Source organism: Silurus meridionalis, chromosome 8 (genome assembly GCF_014805685.1).
Source record: "Silurus meridionalis isolate SWU-2019-XX chromosome 8, ASM1480568v1, whole genome shotgun sequence".
In the NCBI taxonomy this organism is placed as follows: Eukaryota; Metazoa; Chordata; class Actinopteri; order Siluriformes; family Siluridae; genus Silurus; species Silurus meridionalis.
In genome coordinates this window covers 19,230,783-19,250,813 of record NC_060891.1, presented here as the reverse complement: position 1 = coordinate 19,250,813, position 20,031 = coordinate 19,230,783, and the positions used below count along the sequence as shown (strand labels likewise).

General features: G+C 34.2%; 2 protein-coding genes across 3 annotated transcripts; both read left to right on the top strand.

The window, feature by feature from the left end:
• Window positions 1-2,608: 2,608 nt before the first annotated feature.
• Window positions 2,609-6,909, top strand: LOC124389684 (C-type lectin domain family 4 member G-like). 2 transcript variants are annotated; one of them, XM_046855106.1, is made up of 6 exons: window positions 2,610-2,764; window positions 4,779-4,895; window positions 5,002-5,265; window positions 5,483-5,646; window positions 5,982-6,118; window positions 6,259-6,909. In XM_046855106.1, exons 1-6 carry the CDS (start codon window positions 2,701-2,703, stop codon window positions 6,440-6,442), a joined length of 930 nt encoding a protein of 309 aa, XP_046711062.1. In that variant the 5' UTR covers window positions 2,610-2,700; the 3' UTR covers window positions 6,443-6,909. The 2 variants fall into 2 exon arrangements, with proteins under 2 accessions (XP_046711063.1, XP_046711062.1); XM_046855107.1 differs by lacking the exon at window positions 6,259-6,909 and having other exon boundaries at window positions 2,609-2,764; window positions 5,882-6,116.
• Window positions 6,910-7,865: 956 nt separating this feature from the next.
• LOC124389683 (C-type lectin domain family 4 member E-like) lies at window positions 7,866-12,585 on the top strand. The gene is made up of 6 exons (XM_046855104.1): window positions 7,866-8,047; window positions 10,154-10,270; window positions 10,547-10,810; window positions 10,888-11,051; window positions 12,031-12,167; window positions 12,309-12,585. The coding sequence occupies exons 1-6, from the start codon at window positions 7,954-7,956 to the stop codon at window positions 12,460-12,462; spliced, it is 930 nt and encodes a 309-aa protein (XP_046711060.1). The 5' UTR covers window positions 7,866-7,953; the 3' UTR covers window positions 12,463-12,585.
• The last annotated feature ends 7,446 nt before the right edge of the window (window positions 12,586-20,031 follow it).

The following is a 20,031-nucleotide window of genomic DNA, read 5'->3' as shown; positions in this document are numbered from 1 at the left end:
AAGTACTTTTTAGCTGTTCGTCATGGATAAACATGGCGAAGGTTGAACTGATTTACCTGAACTGATTCCAGCTATGGATAGAGAACTAACATCGAACCTGATTGAAGGCTGGGGCTAAAATAAATTAATAAATTAATAATAATAATTAAAAAAAAAAAAAATATATATATATATATATATATATATATATATATATATATATATATATATATATATATATAATTTTATATTTGTCTGTGGTTCTACAACTGAGCAGAGTAGCTTTTCAGGGTCAGCCAGGAATACCTGGGTTGATAAGAAGAGCCATAGAATGAGTGTGGGATATAGGTAGTAAATCTAAAATTATGTCATGAGGTTGCTACAGTCATTAGTTAAAAAAAAAAAAAAGACAATTGAAGGTGAACTGAATGCAATGTTTACCGTAATTTCCAGAGTATATATTTTTTTTATTGAGGAAGGAACAGAGGGAACCACAATAGGAAACAACAATAACATTAGGCAACAGATAATCGACAGTATTTTCCACATTTCCTGTCCCCCCCTCCCCTTCCGCCCCCCCGCCTACAATTTTTTCAACACCAAAATCCCAAAAAAACAAAAAAACAAAAAACACAGTTATGACATTACAAACAATGAGGAAATACTGGACAACATTGTTAGCCCTTTGCACCTGACGGCATTACCTGTTACAATGCGCACAAGCCTTCCAACTCAGTTTGGGGGAAGTGCTACACCCTTTCCAAAATATGAGATCATTGGGGTCCATACTAAATAGAAAAGTTTGGTGGATCCTCTAAGAGAGTATTTAATTTTTTCCAATTCCAAAAATAGCATCAAATCTTTAAGCCAGAGTGAGACTAAAGGTGGTTTACTTGATTTCCAATCAAGTAATATTCTTCTCCGAGCCAGAAGACATGCAAAAGCACAAGCATCTTGACACTTCCTGGGCATGACTGTACCTTGCTCAGGTACTCCAAAAATTGCCATTTCAAAACTAGGCTTAACATCCTTAATATACGCCTCAGACAGGATTGTCCAGTAATCAAACAGTCTGGGGCAAGTCCAAAACATATGAGCCAAATCTGCCCCAGCAGAGCGACAACGCTCACACGCGTCAGTTATATTGGTGTATATCTTGGACAGCTTAACCTTGCTGTAATGGAGTCTGTGAAGGACCTTGAACTGTATCAAGCCTAAACGAGTGCAGGAGGTTGTCCCATTCACCCTAAATAATGCATTTTTCCAGGTTTCTTTTGATATGTCCACTCCCAAATCCCTTGTCCATTCCGCATGGATTTTGTTCAGATCTATATTTTTTATTGAGATTAAAGTGTCATACACATTAGAAACTACTCCCTTCAAGTGTATTGAAATATTTAGAACTGCATCCATTCCTGCACTAGGAGGAACGGAGAAATATGTGGGACAGTGGCTTTGGATTAGATGACGAACTTGAAAATATCTAAACAAGTGTGGTCCTGGCAGACCGTATTTTAAAGAAAACAAATAGTTTTATTTTTAACATAAATACCTGTCTATAAGCTGCAGGTGTCTACACTAATGTACTTTACACAGGCTTTAACGAAAGACACGTTACACACGGTGTAACGGGTGAAATATGTTGCGCTTCCTTTAGGAGCATAGCGGTATTTTGGGAATAGCATGTCCCTGCATTCTGCCGGTATTACTGCGTGTGTTCAAGACAAGGATTATGTCCTTATTATTTTCTGATGCTCAGTTCTAAGTTTCTTTGATTAACCCGTAACGCTGTTGCCAAGAAAAATTAAAAAGCACAAGTTTTGGAAACCTGTCTGTGCTTATATGATTTCTGTTGGAAGTTAGCGAGTTGGGAGTTAGCGAGCTCTCCCATGACCCAGACTCAACGCGTTACAACGGCTTGTATCTAAACAGTAGCCTACCAAGAAAGTCATTGTTCACTGTCTTCCTCCTTCCTTTCACAACTATTTCTCTCGAGAGTTTTGTTTTGGCATCGTCGTGTGTTTAAGAAAAACGTTTTTTCTCCCGAAGACGTGCAGCTCAGAACACAGGTGAGGTGCGTTTTTTCGTTTCCGTTCGGAAATTTCTTTGGTTTAATGTTATGGGGTTCAGTTTTTTGGCTTAAAGTTTGTGAAACCTGGAAAAACCCAGGAAAAATTCATAAATTAACCGCTTCGTTGTTTAAGCCGCGGGGTTCAAAACGTGGGAAAAATACGGTAGTTCAGAAGAAAATCCAGTTTTGACCCAGTTAAATCCTGTTTCTGTTCCGTACATAAACCAACAAACGTCCTCTCACAATCACCTGTCGGTAAGTTGAAATACATTCTTTGCACAAATATAAGAAAAGCACAATTGTTAAATGAATGAAAAGTTTGATGATGATGATGATGATTTGTAAAGACTAAATGTACTATATAAATATCCATGATTTTTCAAATTTGTCTTTTTAAATAACCAATAGCTTGTTGTTTGTCTCATTAAAAATAATTTATATGTTATTATTCTAAAGATTGGCTTTTCTCACACGTTAGGTTTGACCAGTTTATTATTAACTCTGACAGAAAATTCTATGCCATTTACTTCCTCATCACCCCAACATGAATAACTGCATCAACTGAGGATCCACCCATATTCAACAGCAAATCAGTTCAGTGACACTATCAGACCACATAACTAAAATTGTGTTTTTACAAAGTTGAAATTATGTTGAACTCTGATGAATTTGAAATTCAAGATGATGGAGATGTTTATCCTCTAACTCCAAGGAGTAAGTAAATTAATGTCTATCAAACATTATGGAATGTGTTTAGTTTATTATTTAGTGTGTTATTTTAGTGTTTAAGGACTTTAAGGATTCAATTGTTTTAGTTTATTTAATAGTATTGTTGATTAGTTCTAGTCAGCAATTTATTTATCTGTAAAACAAGCCATAAGATTTTGATTGTTATATAGACCATGCTTTTTCTTCAATTAGTCATGAATTACAGGAAATATGAATTGCATCTGTATTCAGTGTATCCAGAAAGTACTCACCCACCAATTATTATTAAGTAATAACTTATTTAGATGTCCTCAGAATATATTTTTTAAATAAAACTATTTAAACTAACTATTAACTATTAAAAATATTTACCTCTTTTCTGCCAATTTAAAATACGACCTAAATGTATTAACTGCGCAATAAATGAATAAATCAGATCAGTCCTGTGGTGAATTTCCATCTGTAATAAATAAATAAAATAAATTGCTCTATCTGTTCTGTTCTGTGAGTTCCAACATAAAGTTGTTAAAAGGAATCAAGACAGAAATAGTTTATAAAACCTTAGTGTAGGACCTTCTTAGGAGCACTGTGAAATCAATCATAACAAAACGGACAAAACATGGTATAACCCAGACTAACATGAGGAGGCCATACTGAATGCAAGTGTAAGAGAAGTGTCAAAACAGTCCAACTGCAATACTACATGGTTACAGAGCTCAGTGATTCTATGTAATCAGAACATCACAGATCCAACATGTGTGTGAGAGTTGCCAGGAGGAGGACACTTCTGAGTTTCAAGATTGCTTTACTGTGAAATGTTTTCAGGAAACTGAGGGCATGAGACAACAAGACATCTCACATGACATGCTTGTGCATAAAACAACAGATACAACATATAGGACAGCAATGTAGGGATAGAATTCATGGTGGGAGAAAAGGTGTTGCTAAGTCTGAATGCATGTAGAATATGCAGTGCATATAGAGTAGCACTGTAGTAGGGAGGATAAAGCAAATAAAGGGAGTTAAATAAAGTGAATTGAGTAGTGAAAGTAAAGAGTCATGCAGTAATCTAAGATTTTTAGAGAATGACCATTTTAAAGAATCTGAGAACTTCTGAATAAAATATTTTGTGGTCTGATGAGCTGAACCATTAATCCTAAAGACTTGCCAAAAACCGAATACAGCCCAACCCAGGTAATACCATTTCTGTGATCAGGCACGTTGTTGGTAGCATCATGCTGTAGGGTTACTTTTCACCAGAAGGAACTGGAAAACTTGGCAATGTAAGCAAATTGTTGAGAGCAACCAGCTCTGTCAGCCATACAGCTGTATTCGAACAATAATCCAAACCCAGAACAAAAACTAATTACTAATAAATGGCTTTAAATAAAAGGAAGGTTTATGTTTTAGAAAATTCAAATCAGACTTAAGATTTAAATTCAGTTGGAAAAGAAAAAAAAAAAAACATGCAGAACTCATAGTGACACATCTGAGACAAATCAAATCTCTAATTGAAGCAAATTCAGTCAATGTGGTAAAGTTTTAATTTTTTTATTTGAAAATAATTCTGAGAAAATCTCTACTTGTATCGAGAATTGCAAAAAAAAAAAAAAGCCGATTTTTGTTACATCTGATTTTGCAATAGATAAAAAAATAAAAATAACTTTTGGGAGGAAGTGATTCATTTCTGGTGGCACTGTGCAAAAAAACTTTTATATCTCACTTCTCAAATCAAGTTAAACTGGTGTGCTCTGTTTTTTTATGTAGTAAACCACTTTAAAGACATTTTAAATGCCAAAGCATTAAATAACATTTCAAATCATATTTATAATACAGTAAAGAATAGCACAGTCACACAATTGGAGAACATAAACACATTTTACATTATAAATTTGTAACATGAATCAAGATTTCTTTGATGGGGTGTTAAAAGCAGTAGTTTTAAACCAGTAACTCTAAAACCCTTATATTGTTTTTAGCACACAATGCTGACTTTAATTGTTTTACTTTTTTTTCCCAGTGATCAGGTTTAATATCAGAGATGAACTGAGATTTAGGCCCTCTCGACTGGCAGCTATATTTCTTGGAGTCCTAAGTGCTGTATTTCTTTTTGTTATAATAGGACTGAGTGCTTACAGTGAGTATATATATTGAAATGCTAAATATATATTATTAAACAATATATAAAAAAGACTTGATATAAGCTGAGCTGAAGGAAGACAACATTGTTGTTGTTTTCACAGTTAACAAGGTGAATGACAAACATGACATCTTGTCTCTCAACTCATCAATCATCAGCTCTCAACTTGCTCAGCTGCAGTCAGACAACAGAAATCTGACTGAGTCTAAAAATGCACTTCAGAACAAGCATGATGAAGATGTAAAGCTGATCAAATCACTGCAGATAAATATGCGCGGAGAGACAAACTCGAAGAATGAGCTAAACTCACAAAAACAGCAATTAGAAGACGATAAAAGAAAACTGCAGTCTCAACTTTTACATCTTGGTAACTTTTTTTTCCTCCATATTCTTTTTTATTTCAGCAAAAAAATATCTGCAATAACCGAAATTAATCTTTCCTCATTAAGTGATTATATATACAGAATTTCACATACTGCTTCATACATTTATACAGCTGCAAACATTAGCTGTGATTTTCTTTTACTATTTGGCTTGAGGTAAAATGTTTTTTCAATAATACATATTCTATTATTTTTCAACAGAACAAAACTGTGGTAAGTGCTTGCCCAACTGGATGCTTATGAACAGCACATGCTTTTACTTTGCTGTTTCTGCATCGACTCCACGCAAAAGCTGGAATGCAAGCAGGAATGAGTGCAAGAAAGAAGGAGCTGACTTAGTCGTCATAGACTCAAAGGAGAAACAGGTCAAATGTAAACCTTTGTGTGTATTTATTACAAATATCTCAGTTCATTTCTGAAATTTAAATAGACATTTTTCCTTTTTTAATTATAGTCTTTAGTAGCAATTATTTATTTGAATGATATGGCTAAGAATTCACTACAAAAAGCTAAATAAATCCTTCATACTTTTGTGACTGCAATGTTAAAATGTTAAATAAACCTCAATCTAACCTGCTAAAGTGCTCTTTCTTTTTGCAGTTGCTGCATATAATATCTAACCCAGCCCTTCTCAAGGCACATTAAAAAAAATCACAAGCAAATATCAATTCTTATATTTAATATCCACTTATCTGTATAGGAATTCATTGTTAAGAGCTTAAAAACTCTTCGGTACAATCTACGATTCAGTTATAATAATGGGTTTTGGATCGGACTGAAGGACGACCATACAGAAGGGATCTGGAAATGGCTGAATGAGACCACACTGACCGAAGGGTACCCAATTTCATCTGTTATATTGCAGTAGGAGATACAAATTATTTTATTTTTGGCTAGTACTATGCTTTTACACCTAACACCTGCAGTTTTTTATAGAAATTTTACAATATATATGTAAAAAGTACATGTTTGTATAGGTACTGGATGGACGGGGAGCCTAATGATGACAAGGCCATGGAAGATTGTGCAGGTGTGTATCCTACCAATAATCCAATGAAGTCCTGGAATGATGCACCATGTTCATATCCACTAAAATGGATCTGTGAGAAGGAAATAGATAACACACTTCCATTTGTGCCCAGCAATTACAGTATGAGTTAATCAAAAATGATTTAAAATATTTTCATCATTATTGCTACATAAGACATCATAAATTAATAAAAAGTTCAACACAAATCACAGAACTACACAAAATTACCTGGGACATGACATAAAGTGCACATGTTTGATATTTAGTGCAAAAGAAACAGTAAGATGGTACACGCTGTGGCACTGCAGCACCAACCAGTACAGAAGATATATGAGAAGATATGTGGAAAATAATAGTCCATAAATAGTCTGGCAATTTGTGCAAAACAGCAATTATTGCTATACTTGTTGTATACTTGTTATATTATCTTCTTTCACTTTTTACTGCACATTGAATATAGAATAACGATAAAGATCTGTACTTGACCATGTTTAAGAGAGAAAATAAAATATCCTTGCACTGTGCTAATATTTGCAATTCTGGGTGATGCTGATCTATCTATCTATCTATCTATCTATCTATCTATCTATCTATCTATCTATCTATCTATCTATCTATCTATCTATCTATCTATCTATCTATCTATCATCTATCTATCTATCTATCTATCTATCTATCTATCTATCTATCTATCTATCTATCTATAGATTGTATTAATTGTATATATTTATATACTATATATATTCAGTTAAAATGTATATACATTGAAAAATCTTCCCATAGCATGACAGCTTGACACACTCTTGACATCAGAAGATCTGGTTTCTCCAGACATTCAGCTGAAATACTTTACCATGCCTCCAGTAAAATTTGCCAGTAGTGTTTTTTTCCTAGCTTGTGATCCAGTTCATCCCAGTGTAGTTCAATACGATTTAGGTGCGGTGACACGGCAGGATAAATTTTGTGATACACTCCAACTAAATATTTGCTCTCTAAATAATGTTTACAGAGTTTGAACATATGCTTGTTTTGTCATATGGTGAAGTTGGTTCCAGAATTGCATGGTGTTGAAGTATGAAATGGTAGCCATGTTGGTTCAGTTTTTGCTTTCACCTGAAATAAATCTCATTTCTCATTATTATGCATTCCTTCCTCCAAAACAACCCTAAACCATTAATATGCTTATATATGACTGTTACAGCTTCTAAAAAAAAAAAAACAGAAAAAATAATAAATTTTACAAGGTGAAATATTTGTTTTGTGCAATTATGACATTCTGGATGCAGTAGAGTAGGTAAACACAACTGTTCACAGCAGCTGGTTAAAGTGCAGGGTGCAGTAGTCAAGTGTATTCACACTCTCTCTAATGCTCCTAAATGTTCAGCAGAAATGCAAATCTTACAATTTGCCAATTATTAATTTAATTTAAATGTTATTTTATTTCAATTAACAGAACATTCTGTGCCCAATACTTCCTCATCACAACAAACATGAATCACTGCCAAGTCTGAAAGTCCACCCACAATAAACATTAAATGAGTGCAGTGACACTGGCAGGACAAACAGTTTACACAAAGTAAAGAGTAAAGACCAAAGAAACATGAATCACTGTAATGAGAGCTATGTGAAATAAGTGACAACTATGGTGGATTCTGTAAACCAAGGGAAGGGGACATACAATGAATTAGAACCTCAAGAAGATTTCACTGGAGATGTTCATCCTCTATATTCAAAAAGTAAGTAAATATTTGTATATCAAACATTAATAGGGTCACTATATTAATTAGCATGTTTTATGGATTTTGAGAGGTAAATGGGTTTACCCATACAGAAATCTGATATATAGCTATATATGCAAAGCACATATATTGCATACATGCTCATGTTTGGATTTCACAGTCATAGAAATACATATCAGATTCTTGTACATATACACATCATATACTTACAAATATTACAAAAATGCCATTTCTATATATATAAAACACTTTTTTTGGGCCAAATACACGTTAATATATGGGTAAAGGATGTTTAACCTTGTATTTATAATACACACAAACACACATACATTGTGCTTGTGTAATACATAAAATATACTCTTTTCCAATAACTTATTATTGCTTACTTTATTTAACTACCTTCCATTTCCTTATTTCTATTAAATAAATGGTCAAAAACGTTTCATTTTCAAAACAATTTACTTTTGGTTTACGATTGCTTTTGGAGTAAAAAAGCAAGCAGCATGACATAATGCAGTACTTAACTTAAAGCAATTGTTTGAAACCTGTGTGCCAATAAGTAACAGGGATCAACAAGGAATCAAATCTGATATTAAACATAATGTAACACAACAATAACATTGCAATATTAAACAATATTTTCACATTTTCAAAGTAACATTGTGATATTGCATGGTATAGTAATCAATTTGCACTTTCTCCTGATCTGGATCTCTGAAAGATTACAATTAGATAATAGTTAGATTCTTTTGTATTGAAAAATGCATGGAAATGCATGTTTCACTTCATGTACACAATTAGTTTTAACATGAAATCTAACTTTTTAATGTAGATAAGTTTACTCCAAAGTTTTTGACATATTTGCACAGGACATTTCTAGCAGAGTAAAATGAACGTCAAGATGCATGTGCATGTAGTGAGTTGACAGTTCGTCTTATAAAGATAAAAAGGTATCTACTCCAATTAGTTTATCTACTATATATATATATATATATATATATATATATATATATATATATATATATATATATATATATATATATATATATATTTTTTTTTTTTTTTTTTATCTAAGCCAGGAAATAGTTAATTCCCCCATGACTGTAGTCACGGCAAAACTAAAATAATTTATTTAATAATATGATTTGATTTATTATTATAGATCATAAAAATAGTTGTTTTAAATTGTTTAAAAAATAATTGAGTTTAAATCATTTATAAATATAGAAAATATCTTGCCTTGCAAAATCTATATATCTTTTCATCAAAAAAATCATCCTTGTCGCTGAGTCATTATTGCAGGAAAAATTCCTCTCCCACTTGCCGCCATTAGAGTGTTTTGCTTTGGTTTTTGGTTTTGTTTGATTTTGTTTTTTTGCAACTGTAAGCAAATCAGGTACAGTATAGTGAATGTAATTTGATCGGGTTGGTTTCGGATCCATTACATTCAATAATAGTTATTTTAGGAACAATAATAGTTATTTTATAGCATTTATATATAAATATATTTGAATTAAATTATTTAATTCCCCTGCATTTACATGTATGCAGTTGGCGGATCTACATCCAACAGCAGAAATGTCTAAGATGAGCACTGACCTCTCAAATTACTTTCTAGGAGTGTATCAGTGTTGGATGATCTCATGAGCAAATTCTACATTACATAGATATGAGATATGTATATACATACATATGAGACACTATTTTTACATAGTAACTAATTCCATAACTCAACATCAGCTATATTATGTTCTACTTTAATGTATCATGTATCACAATATATTAAAGTATATGTATCCCACATATGTATAGAAACTTTTTACTATAGAAGTAAAAAACAAACAAACATGTTGTTGACGTTTGTACATATACTTTAATAAATATGTCTCAAGCATCCAATAGAACTACAAATATGTTCATATAATATAATAATATAACAGGCTGTATATTAACTATTATTTTATATACATGTTTATATATACATATATAGCCATAAATCAGATTTCTGTATAGGTAGGCCAGGAACAGTTACTCTCAAACCCTTACACTGTTTTTAATACACAATGCTGACTGTAGATTTGATTGACTTACTTTTTTTTCCAGTGACCAGGTTTACTGTTAGAGATGAACTGAGATCTAGGCCCTATCGACTATCAGCTATAATTCTTGGAGTCCTAAGTGCTGTATTTCTTTTTATTATAATAGGACTGAGTGCCTATAGTGAGTATATATTAAAAAGCTAAATACATTTTTATTGTTAAACAAATTACATAACCCATACTTAATATTTGCTTAATATTATGATATATATATATATATATATATATATATATATATATATATATATATATATATATATATATATATATATATATATATATATATATATATATATATATATATATATATATATATATAATATTAGATTAATATAAATATATTAAGACTTAATATAAGCTGAGCTGAAGGAAGACAACATTGTTGTTATTTTCACAGTTAACAAGGTGAATGACAAACATGACATCTTGTCTCTCAACTCATCAATCATCAGCTCTCAACTTGCTCGGCTGCAGTCAGACCACAAAAGCCTGACTGAGTCTAAAAATGCACTTCAGAACAAGCATGATGAAGATGTAAAGCTGATCAAATCACTGCAGATAAATATGCGCAGAGAGACAAACTCGAAGAATGAGCTAAACTCACAAAAACAGAAATTAGAAGAAGATAAAAGAAAACTGCAGTCTCAACTTTCACATCTTGGTAAGTCTTAAAATAAACGTTTTGAATTAAACATTTTAACTTGATGTATTTTCAAAATTTTCATGATCTGTCAACAGAAGAAAACTGTGGTAAGTGCTTACCCAACTGGGTGCTGATGAACAGCACATGCTTTTACTTTGCTGTTTCTGCATCGACTCAACGCAAAGGCTGGAACGGGGGCAGGGATGACTGCAAGAAAAAAGGAGCTGACTTAGTCGTCATAGACTCAAAGGAGAAACAGGTCAAGTATAAACCTTCACCCTCATATTACGATTTATGGTTTATTTTTAAATTCTCTTTTTAAAACATTTGTGGTTGCAAGAAGCATGTCATGGAAAAAAACAATTGCACTATAAGTAGGTGTTGGACACCTGAACATCACTTGTGGCCCTTCCACAAACTGTTGCCACAGCGTTGAAAACACAATGCCTTTGTATTCTTTAACACTGTGCGGGGCCAAATCATATTTCACTATGACAGTGCCACAAGTTGAACACATGGCTTGTCAAGGTTGCAGTGAAAGAACACAAGTGTTCAGCACTAACCTCAATCCAACTAAACATTTTTGGGATGAACTGGAACTGTAATAAACCCCAAATGTGCTTACCCAAAATCAGTAGATTCATTTACCAACACTCTTGTGTCCAAATATAAGCAAATCCCACAGCTACATTACAAGGTCTGCTGAAAGGCCTTCCCCAAAGAGTGGAGGTTATTATAACAACAAAAGGTGGATCATGTCTATTTTAACACAGATAATTTTTTAATAGGATATTCAAGGACAGGTTGAGGTGTGTTAGTCAGGTTTCTGCAAACCTTTAATTTTACCGATATAATAAATGTTTTTAATGATAAAAGAAAAAGTTAATCTTTTTCACTTCTGCTCTGCACATCAAGAAGACCTATGAATATTTGCTTCTCCTTCATCGTTTTGATATGATGCTAGAGTGTTTTTTGAAATAAAGTTGAGGTCTTGGTGAAATGAAAGTGTGATGAAGTACATTAACCTCCTCCTTCTGTGTTATAGATTTACAAAGCCAAAGGATTTAATAGAATTTAACAAGCATAAATCATTTAAAGATAAAATGTTATAAGTTTGTAAATAAGGATTTTGTATTGGGGGACTGTTTTCTTTGGGTTTTTTTCTTTCCTAGACAGAAGTTGGAACAAGTCAAAAGCAAATAAGAATATTAACATTTAATTTTCACCCTCCTGTTTAGGAGTTCATTGTAGAGAGTTTAAAAGCTCTTCGGTACAACCTACCATTCAGTTATTATAATGGATTTTGGATAGGACTGAAAGACGAACATGCGGAAGGGCACTGGAAATGGCTAAATAATAACACACTGACAGAAAGGTACTCAATTTCAGTACATTTGTTATTGCAGTATTAGGTACAAACGATCTCATTGATGTCTTGTACTCTTCCCTAATACAGCATCAGTTAAATGTATTTTATTATATGAAGGTAAAAGGAGTAAAGTGCATATTTGTATAGGTACTGGATGGACGGGGAGCCAAATGATGACTTGGGCATAGAGGATTGTGCAGCAGTGTATCCTACTAATAATCCAATGAAGTCCTGGAATGATGCACCATGTTCACACCCACTAAAATGGATCTGTGAGAAGGAAATAGATGAAACACCCTAGGATCTTCAATTAACCACCATTATCATGTTTGCCAATTGTTGTAAGCTAATAATTCATAGAAAAACATTTATTTTTACACAATCTCTCTGGCTCTCTCTCTCTCTGTCTATATAATTTTCTTTCTCTGTCTTGTGTTCTCTCTCTCTCTTTCTCTCTCTCTCTCTCTCTCTCTCTCTCTCGCTCTATCTCTCTCAAACACTCACACACACACACACACACTCACGCGCACATACTCATACACACTTGAGTTTGCACGAGTGATCGTTAATGCTAGTACACAAAGCTACATTGTATACTCTACTTGACAAAAAACAGGGCATGAAAAAGTACCATGTAGAAATAGTGTATAGGATGTTATTTTCTATGAAACAGAAAAAAAAAATGCTGCCAAGTAGTTAGCAAGCTGCTAGGTATGACATAATTTAAAGCAAATTGATAATACACGTTTTAAGGAAATTATCTTTAAAGAGCGTGTTTGCACTTGTTGCCAATAGATGTTGTTAATAATAAATCATTTACTCTATTCTGCTTGATTTTTTTCAGGTGACTTTATGGTTCAGATGGCTATTCACAGTGGTTGTTTCCATTTAGGAACTGAAAAACATCTATGATTATATGATAATAATATTATGAAAATATAATATGAATAATAATAATCCAGCTTTCTATAATGTTTTCATGTTCAAGAAACATCCATTCTAAAAATATATATTTTATTTACACTTTGCATTTAATGCTAAACACAAGTTTACATTTCTATAATATTTACAACAAAACTGCAGTCCAATTCTTTTTCACTCAATATAGATTTTGCTAGTTAAAAACGTCAATTACTCCCTGTGATTTATACTATCTATTTAAATATTTCCTGAAATAATTAAAATCTTTGAGTTGTAGCCTATCCACCTAAATATAGGATATGTTATTCCTTCTGGGATGCTTTTCTGTGGTTTTCATCAGATTTGTAAAGTGGTTATTCGAGTTACTGTAGACTTCCAGCCAGCATGAATGAGCTGACCTTTAACAGTGTCTTTCTGTCTTCAGAACTGTGAAAATCAGAAGAAATCAGAAATACTTAAACAAGCACAAATTCATAAACATACATTCATTCACACATTTATTTCCTCATCGTGATATTTAATACAAACATTAACTGAAGGTCTTGACCTCTTATCTGTTACAGGGCTGACAGGTGATTGGCTGGTTGGATAATAAATGGGCAGGCCTTTAGGGGGTTGCAATAAACTGTATAGCAAATGTATCTTTAAAATTTATTGTGTTAATAAAGTAACATGCTGAAAGCTGTAACACAAAGAGGTGTCCAAAACTATTATATGAAAACACCTGCAATGAGAATAAAAGTTGAATTGTGCTTACCTTATCTGACTGTTCAGAGAATGGGAAGCAGCTGTTTGCAACGTCAGTGTCAATTGAAGCAAATAACAATTTCGTTATTTTAAATGATCTGTGGAGAACATTTGTGCTCCCTGAGCTCTCATATGCAAATTGGAACATTTATTATAGAACCAATTTATTTTTATGGAATGAAAATTTATTGTACTCTTGAGCAAACCATAAACCACAGTTGTTCCACAGTCAAAACCTTATAACATTGTTACAAAAAGATTAAAAATTATTTGTTCTGAATGTGCATTCCCTGTGAAAGAAGTCCATTTTACTCAATTTACTTACTATTATCTATTATGCTGCTTTACATTTCCAAAAATAAAACCATGCACCACATGACCAACACTGACCAACGCACATTATGGGTCACTAGATACAGAAATTTTCATTTTTGTTTTCTTTTTCCAAAATTACAAAACTTTACTGTTATCAGCAAACATTGCAGTGTTTACAGCTTATGACATTCCACATAGTGAAAGGGAGTAAGGGAAATAATTAATTACATATTGGTGTGATGTGGTCCAGTGAACAAAAGAAGCAGGTTGTCATCTAGAACCTGTAAAGAACTCCTTCCCATAGTTATATATGAAAATAAAATCATGGCCTTGATTGTGCTGACATGCTGCCTTTGCATACCTCCATCATTCTGGTCAGCAGGTTACTGTTAAATGCAAAAGCTGATGCTAGAGTCAAGTCAGTAATATCCTAAATAAAAATATATAACAAAGCAAAGAGCTAGTTTAATAATCTAACAATTTTCTATAGACTTAACCAAAATCTTAATATGAGCTTTATGTGGGTTTTTATATTAATCTGGGATTATCTGGCTATGATGAAGTCAAAGGCACCACTACAGCATGTCCAATATAAACCTGTACGTCATCACAGGTAACCAGAGCTATTAGCCTGTCAAATGAAGACATAGTCATATCATACTGCTTAGCATGAAAACAGCACAAGCTCAGATTATTTGATAGTTGTCAGTTATCCACACCCATCTGAGGCCACTGTCTGAGACAAAAAAGGGAAAGAAAAAAGTGAAGTAGATACAGTGATGTAAGTCCTATATAAAATACATTTTGTACATGAAGAAGATGCAGAATCTTTAGAAACACAATGTGATCTCTGGCTGGTTTGAATGAAAATGAATAAAAATCCATCAGAGTCTGACTTATATATGTACCTCATGAACACAAGTAAACCCAGTCAGCAAAGTCACTTTTCTTGGGAATTTGTCCGGCCTGGATTAAAGAGGTTGACCTGGAACATTGATTGATCCAGTTACTAAAAACTAGTGCACTGGAAAAGGAAAATCATCAGTTTGCTGTTGTACATTTCTATTTGTATGTTCAAGTTTAAGTTTATTTCTATAGCGCTTTGCACAATAGACATTGTCTGAAAGCAGCTTTACAGAACTTAAGAATTACTTAAGTGATTTACGTGTATTTATCCCTGATGAGCAGCCTGGGGCGATTGTAACAAAGGAAAACTCCCTAGATGAAGAAACCTTGAGAGGAACCACACTCAAAAGGGGAACCCATCCTCATTTGGGTAAAACCATGGGTGTGATTATAAATCTTATAACAATACAAAACACTGAAGAGTGAGAACTACCACGAGTGTGTGTGATTATGAGTAATGTCCTTTCTACAGTCTTATACAGTCAGTAGATATTGTGGAACCAGGAGCTACTGAGCAACTCATAAAATAGCTCAACATTTGACATCTTCACAGATCCAACACCAGCTTCTCCATGCCAGAGCGTTTAAAAATTCGAAGAAGTGCAATGCCAAACTCTACATGAAGTGGGACCCAAATAGATAGTTCGGGATGTTTGCAGAGTCGGCATCTATTTCTTTAAAGGGCCATAATCTTCCTAAGGTGGGACACAACTGGAGATGGCGCAACATCAGGATGCCTCAGGATGGGTAAAGAAAGAAAAGCAGTGGAGATGAATTAGCGTAGCTGCTGTTCATGCTGTGTTTGCAGCATGATTGATTTAAATAGAATGAAATTTGTACCATTGCAAGATGAAGTTAGGTATCTACAAATGCTTGATGATTGAGGGCTGATACAGTCAAAACATACAAATTACAAATCATCCAATTACAAACTGCAATCATTCAATAATCACAGTCTATACACAGCATATAAACATCAGAACAAATCTCAGTTATCTTCACAATACAAATAATAGGACATATTTCAAATACATTTTTAGATTTAGCAATTATACTACTTTTAAGAAGTTATAATAGCCTTTTTTTTTTATAATAGTGTCAGCTTTAATAACATTTTCCAAGTTGGGCTTTCAACTACTTTGAACTGGGCATGTTGGTGCAGTTAGTGTAGTTAGTGCAGTTGGGGCCAAAGCCTGAAACGTTACAAAATGGGAACATAATAGTAAAGACAAGCGTGTGTATCCCTGTTCCTGTTGTGAATACGAATAGTGTAGCCAGAGTTAGAGTTAATGTAATTTTCAAATTAATAAATTTATACCTCACATGAGATTGCACAATTGCAATTTTTGTTTTGCAGGGACACACTCTATCCAACATGATTGCTGCAATGCTCTCCTGGTCAAATTCCACTTCATTTATGCACACCATCTCAGTCAGAGCGCTTGGTTTCAGCTGCAATCAGCTAAGCAGTAGAAGCATTTCTACAGACTAAAGCAAAGTGCCTTTAACAAAATGGTTCCTTTTCATTTGTAGAAGTTCTTCTATTAAAGCCTGTAGCTGGGAGGCTAAAAAGGTGTTGTACATTAATGTAATTTGTAGCCTGTATATTAGACTAAATTTCAAAGTAAATAAAAGCTAATTTTACAAAAGAGAAGGGTGACCAGCTTTCCTGCACTCTTTTACAATTTCCTTCCTAATTTTCAAGTAATAATGTAATAAAATCAAGTAATAAAAGCTTTATAAGATGTGTTAAAACAGTAGCATTGCAGAACTGTTTTGATTTAATTAACTCTGAGGCATTAAGTAAAGGGAAGGGTAAAGTGGGTGTGAATAGGGTTCTCACTACACACACACATACAAGGAATCCGGGATTAGGGCTAAACAATATAGATTCCTGGGAAAAAAGGTGAAGTATAAAGGAGTGATAACTCAAATAATTAGGCTCAAGCAAATACCATATAATGTGCGATATGTGTTTTCGGGAAAAATAATGGAAACCTGTCTTGCTTGAAATCCAAATTAAGATAAAAAAGTTAGAGGTACGGGCAGTTTTTGGTCATATATAAAATAAGTATAAATAAAAATCAATAAACAAATAAATAAACAAATAAAGGAGTGCAGAAGTACCCCCAGATGGAGTAAACCTTTTTCTTCTTCTTTCGGCTTCTCCCATTAGGGGTCGCCACAGCGGATCATCCGTCTTCATACTACTCTATGCTGTACATCTGCCTCTTTCAAACCAACTACCTGCATGTTTTCCTTCACCACATTCATAAACCTCCTCTTTGGTCTTCCTCTTTTCCTCCTTTGTGGCGGCTCTATCTTCAACATTGTCCTACCAATATACCCCGTGTCCCTTCTCTGCACATGTCCAAACCATCTCATTCGATGCGCTTTCACTTTGTCCTCAAAATGTCCTACATGCGCTGTCACTCTATTAAACTCGTTTCTAATCTTGTCCATTTTTATCACTCCAATGAGAATCTCAGCATCTTCAGGTCTCACCACAGTCCTATAAACTTTCCCTTTCACTCTTGCAGATACGCTTCTATCGCAAATCACTCCTGCCACTCTTCTTCACCCACTTCACCCTGCCTGCACTCTTTTCTTCACTTCTCTAACACACTCTCCATTATTTTGCACTGTTGACCCCAGATACCTGAACTTATCCACCTTCTCCACATCTTCTCTCTGCAACTGCACGACTCCACTGCCCTCCCTCTCATTCACACACATGTACTCTGTCTTACTCCTACTGACTTTCATTCCCCTTCTCTCCAGCATGTACCTCCACCTCTCCAGGCTCTTCTCAACCTGCTCCCTACTCTCACCACAAATCACAATATCATCCGCAAACTTCATAGTCAACATAGACTCCTGTCGGACCTCATCCGTCAACCTGTCCATCACCACTGGAAATAGGAAAGGGCTTAGAGTCGATCCCTATTGCAGTCCAACCGCCACCTTAAACCAGTCTGTCGTCCCTCTGCACACTTCACTGCTGTCACATTGCCCACATACATGTCCTGCACCACCCTCACATACTTCTCTGTCACACCTGACTTCCTCATACAATATCATAACTCCTCTCTTGGCACCCTGTTGTACGCCTTCTCTAAATCCACAAACACACAATTCAACCCTTCAGACCTTCTCTTTACTTCTTCATCAACATTCTCAAAGCAAATAAAGCCTCTGTGGTGCTCTTCCTCTGCAAAATTTTGTTAAACAATCTTGTTTAAAACTCCACTGCCATCTCTCCTAAACATCTCCATGCTTCTACCGGTATGTCATCTGATCCTACTGACTTTCACTCTTCATCCTTCTAATTGCTACTCTCACTTCCTCCTTAATAATCCTATCCACTTCCTGCTTTACCATCTCCACACCATCCATCCTTCTCTCTCTCCCATTTTCCTCATTCATCAGCTGCTCAAAATACTCCCCCCATCTTCTCAACACACTCTCCTCACTAGTCAACACATTTCCATCTCCATCCTTTATTGCTCTAACTTGCAGCACATCCTTCCCAGCTCGGTCCCTCTGCCTGGCCAATTGGTACAAATCTTTTTCTCCTTCCAAAGTGTCCAACTTCACATACAGCTCCTCATATGCCTTTTCCATGTCTTTCGCAACATCCCTCTTTACCTGCTGCCACATCTCCTTGTACTCCTGCCTACTTTTCTCATCTCTCTGTTGATTCCAAATTTAGTTTTGCCAACCTTTTTTTCCTTATGCTTTCCTGCACTTCCTCATTTCACCACCACATCTCTTTGTCTTCCTTTCTATTTTCAGATGTCACACCAAGTACCTTTCTAGCTGTCTCCCTTATCACTTTTGCAGTAGACGCCCAATCATTCAGCACCTCTTTACCACCACCAAACCCCTTTCAGTCCTCACTCTCCTCCTCTTCTTCTTCACCTCCAAAACCAATTACTCCAGTTAAAGTGCTCCCCTTAAACTTTCAACTGAGGTAAGGTACAAAAGCATTTGCCTTCAAATGTACTTAAGTATCCACAGTGCTATGATTTATTACGGCTATAATGTTCCAATTATAATTTTTAATCACACGACTCTTTGCTTAATCAACTCAATTTATGTGAAAAGACTCTAATGTTACTTTTAACACAACAATCTATTAATTGAATTATATTAATTAGTCAAATACTGATTGATATTAAATTAATTATCATGAGTTTCTTCCATCATTTATTTATCTTAAAATGTTCTGCTTGATGGTGAGCTAATGTTGAACTGTATGTTTGTGCTAAATAGATACCACCAAATGGCAATGGCGGATCTAGTTTGAATGATGAACCCGGGGGAACCACGCCATGACCCAATGCCTTCCTTATTGATTAGTTTCAGCTTTTAAAAGCTCCTCTCTGCTTCAGCTGCAATGGATGAGTAAGAAATATTCTCACCGCAGTCCACAACTATGGACACATTTCTGACACACATTTCTGACATGTATAAATATTACCCTAAATGTATTTATTGCACAGTTATATACACAAGTCACAATTTTTGCACAATTGATCTCATGAACTCTTATAACCAAGAACCATAAAACTCCTTGACTAATTGTAGCCATAATATACATACAACACCTATATACTTATAATATATATATATTTTAAAATAGCCTGTTAATCTACAGTAGCACTGGAGATTCTTCTTCCTGAACACAGTTCCAGGCATATTAAATACAATCACAGAAAAGCTTTATGACATCTCATCAGTTAATGTTAAGTTGTAAATGTGTTTTGTTAAACTACATACTATAAATTATAATATTATCCAAGCTAAAAGAAATATTATAAGCCAGCTGCACTTTTCTTTTAGTTGCGCAAAATATATGTAAAGATGCTTTAGAACGGCGTTTCCATTATTTAAAAAAAATATAAAAATAAAAAATAAAAAACCTCAGTGCATTTTCAATCATATCATTCCATATTCGAACACTCATAAAACAGTTTCC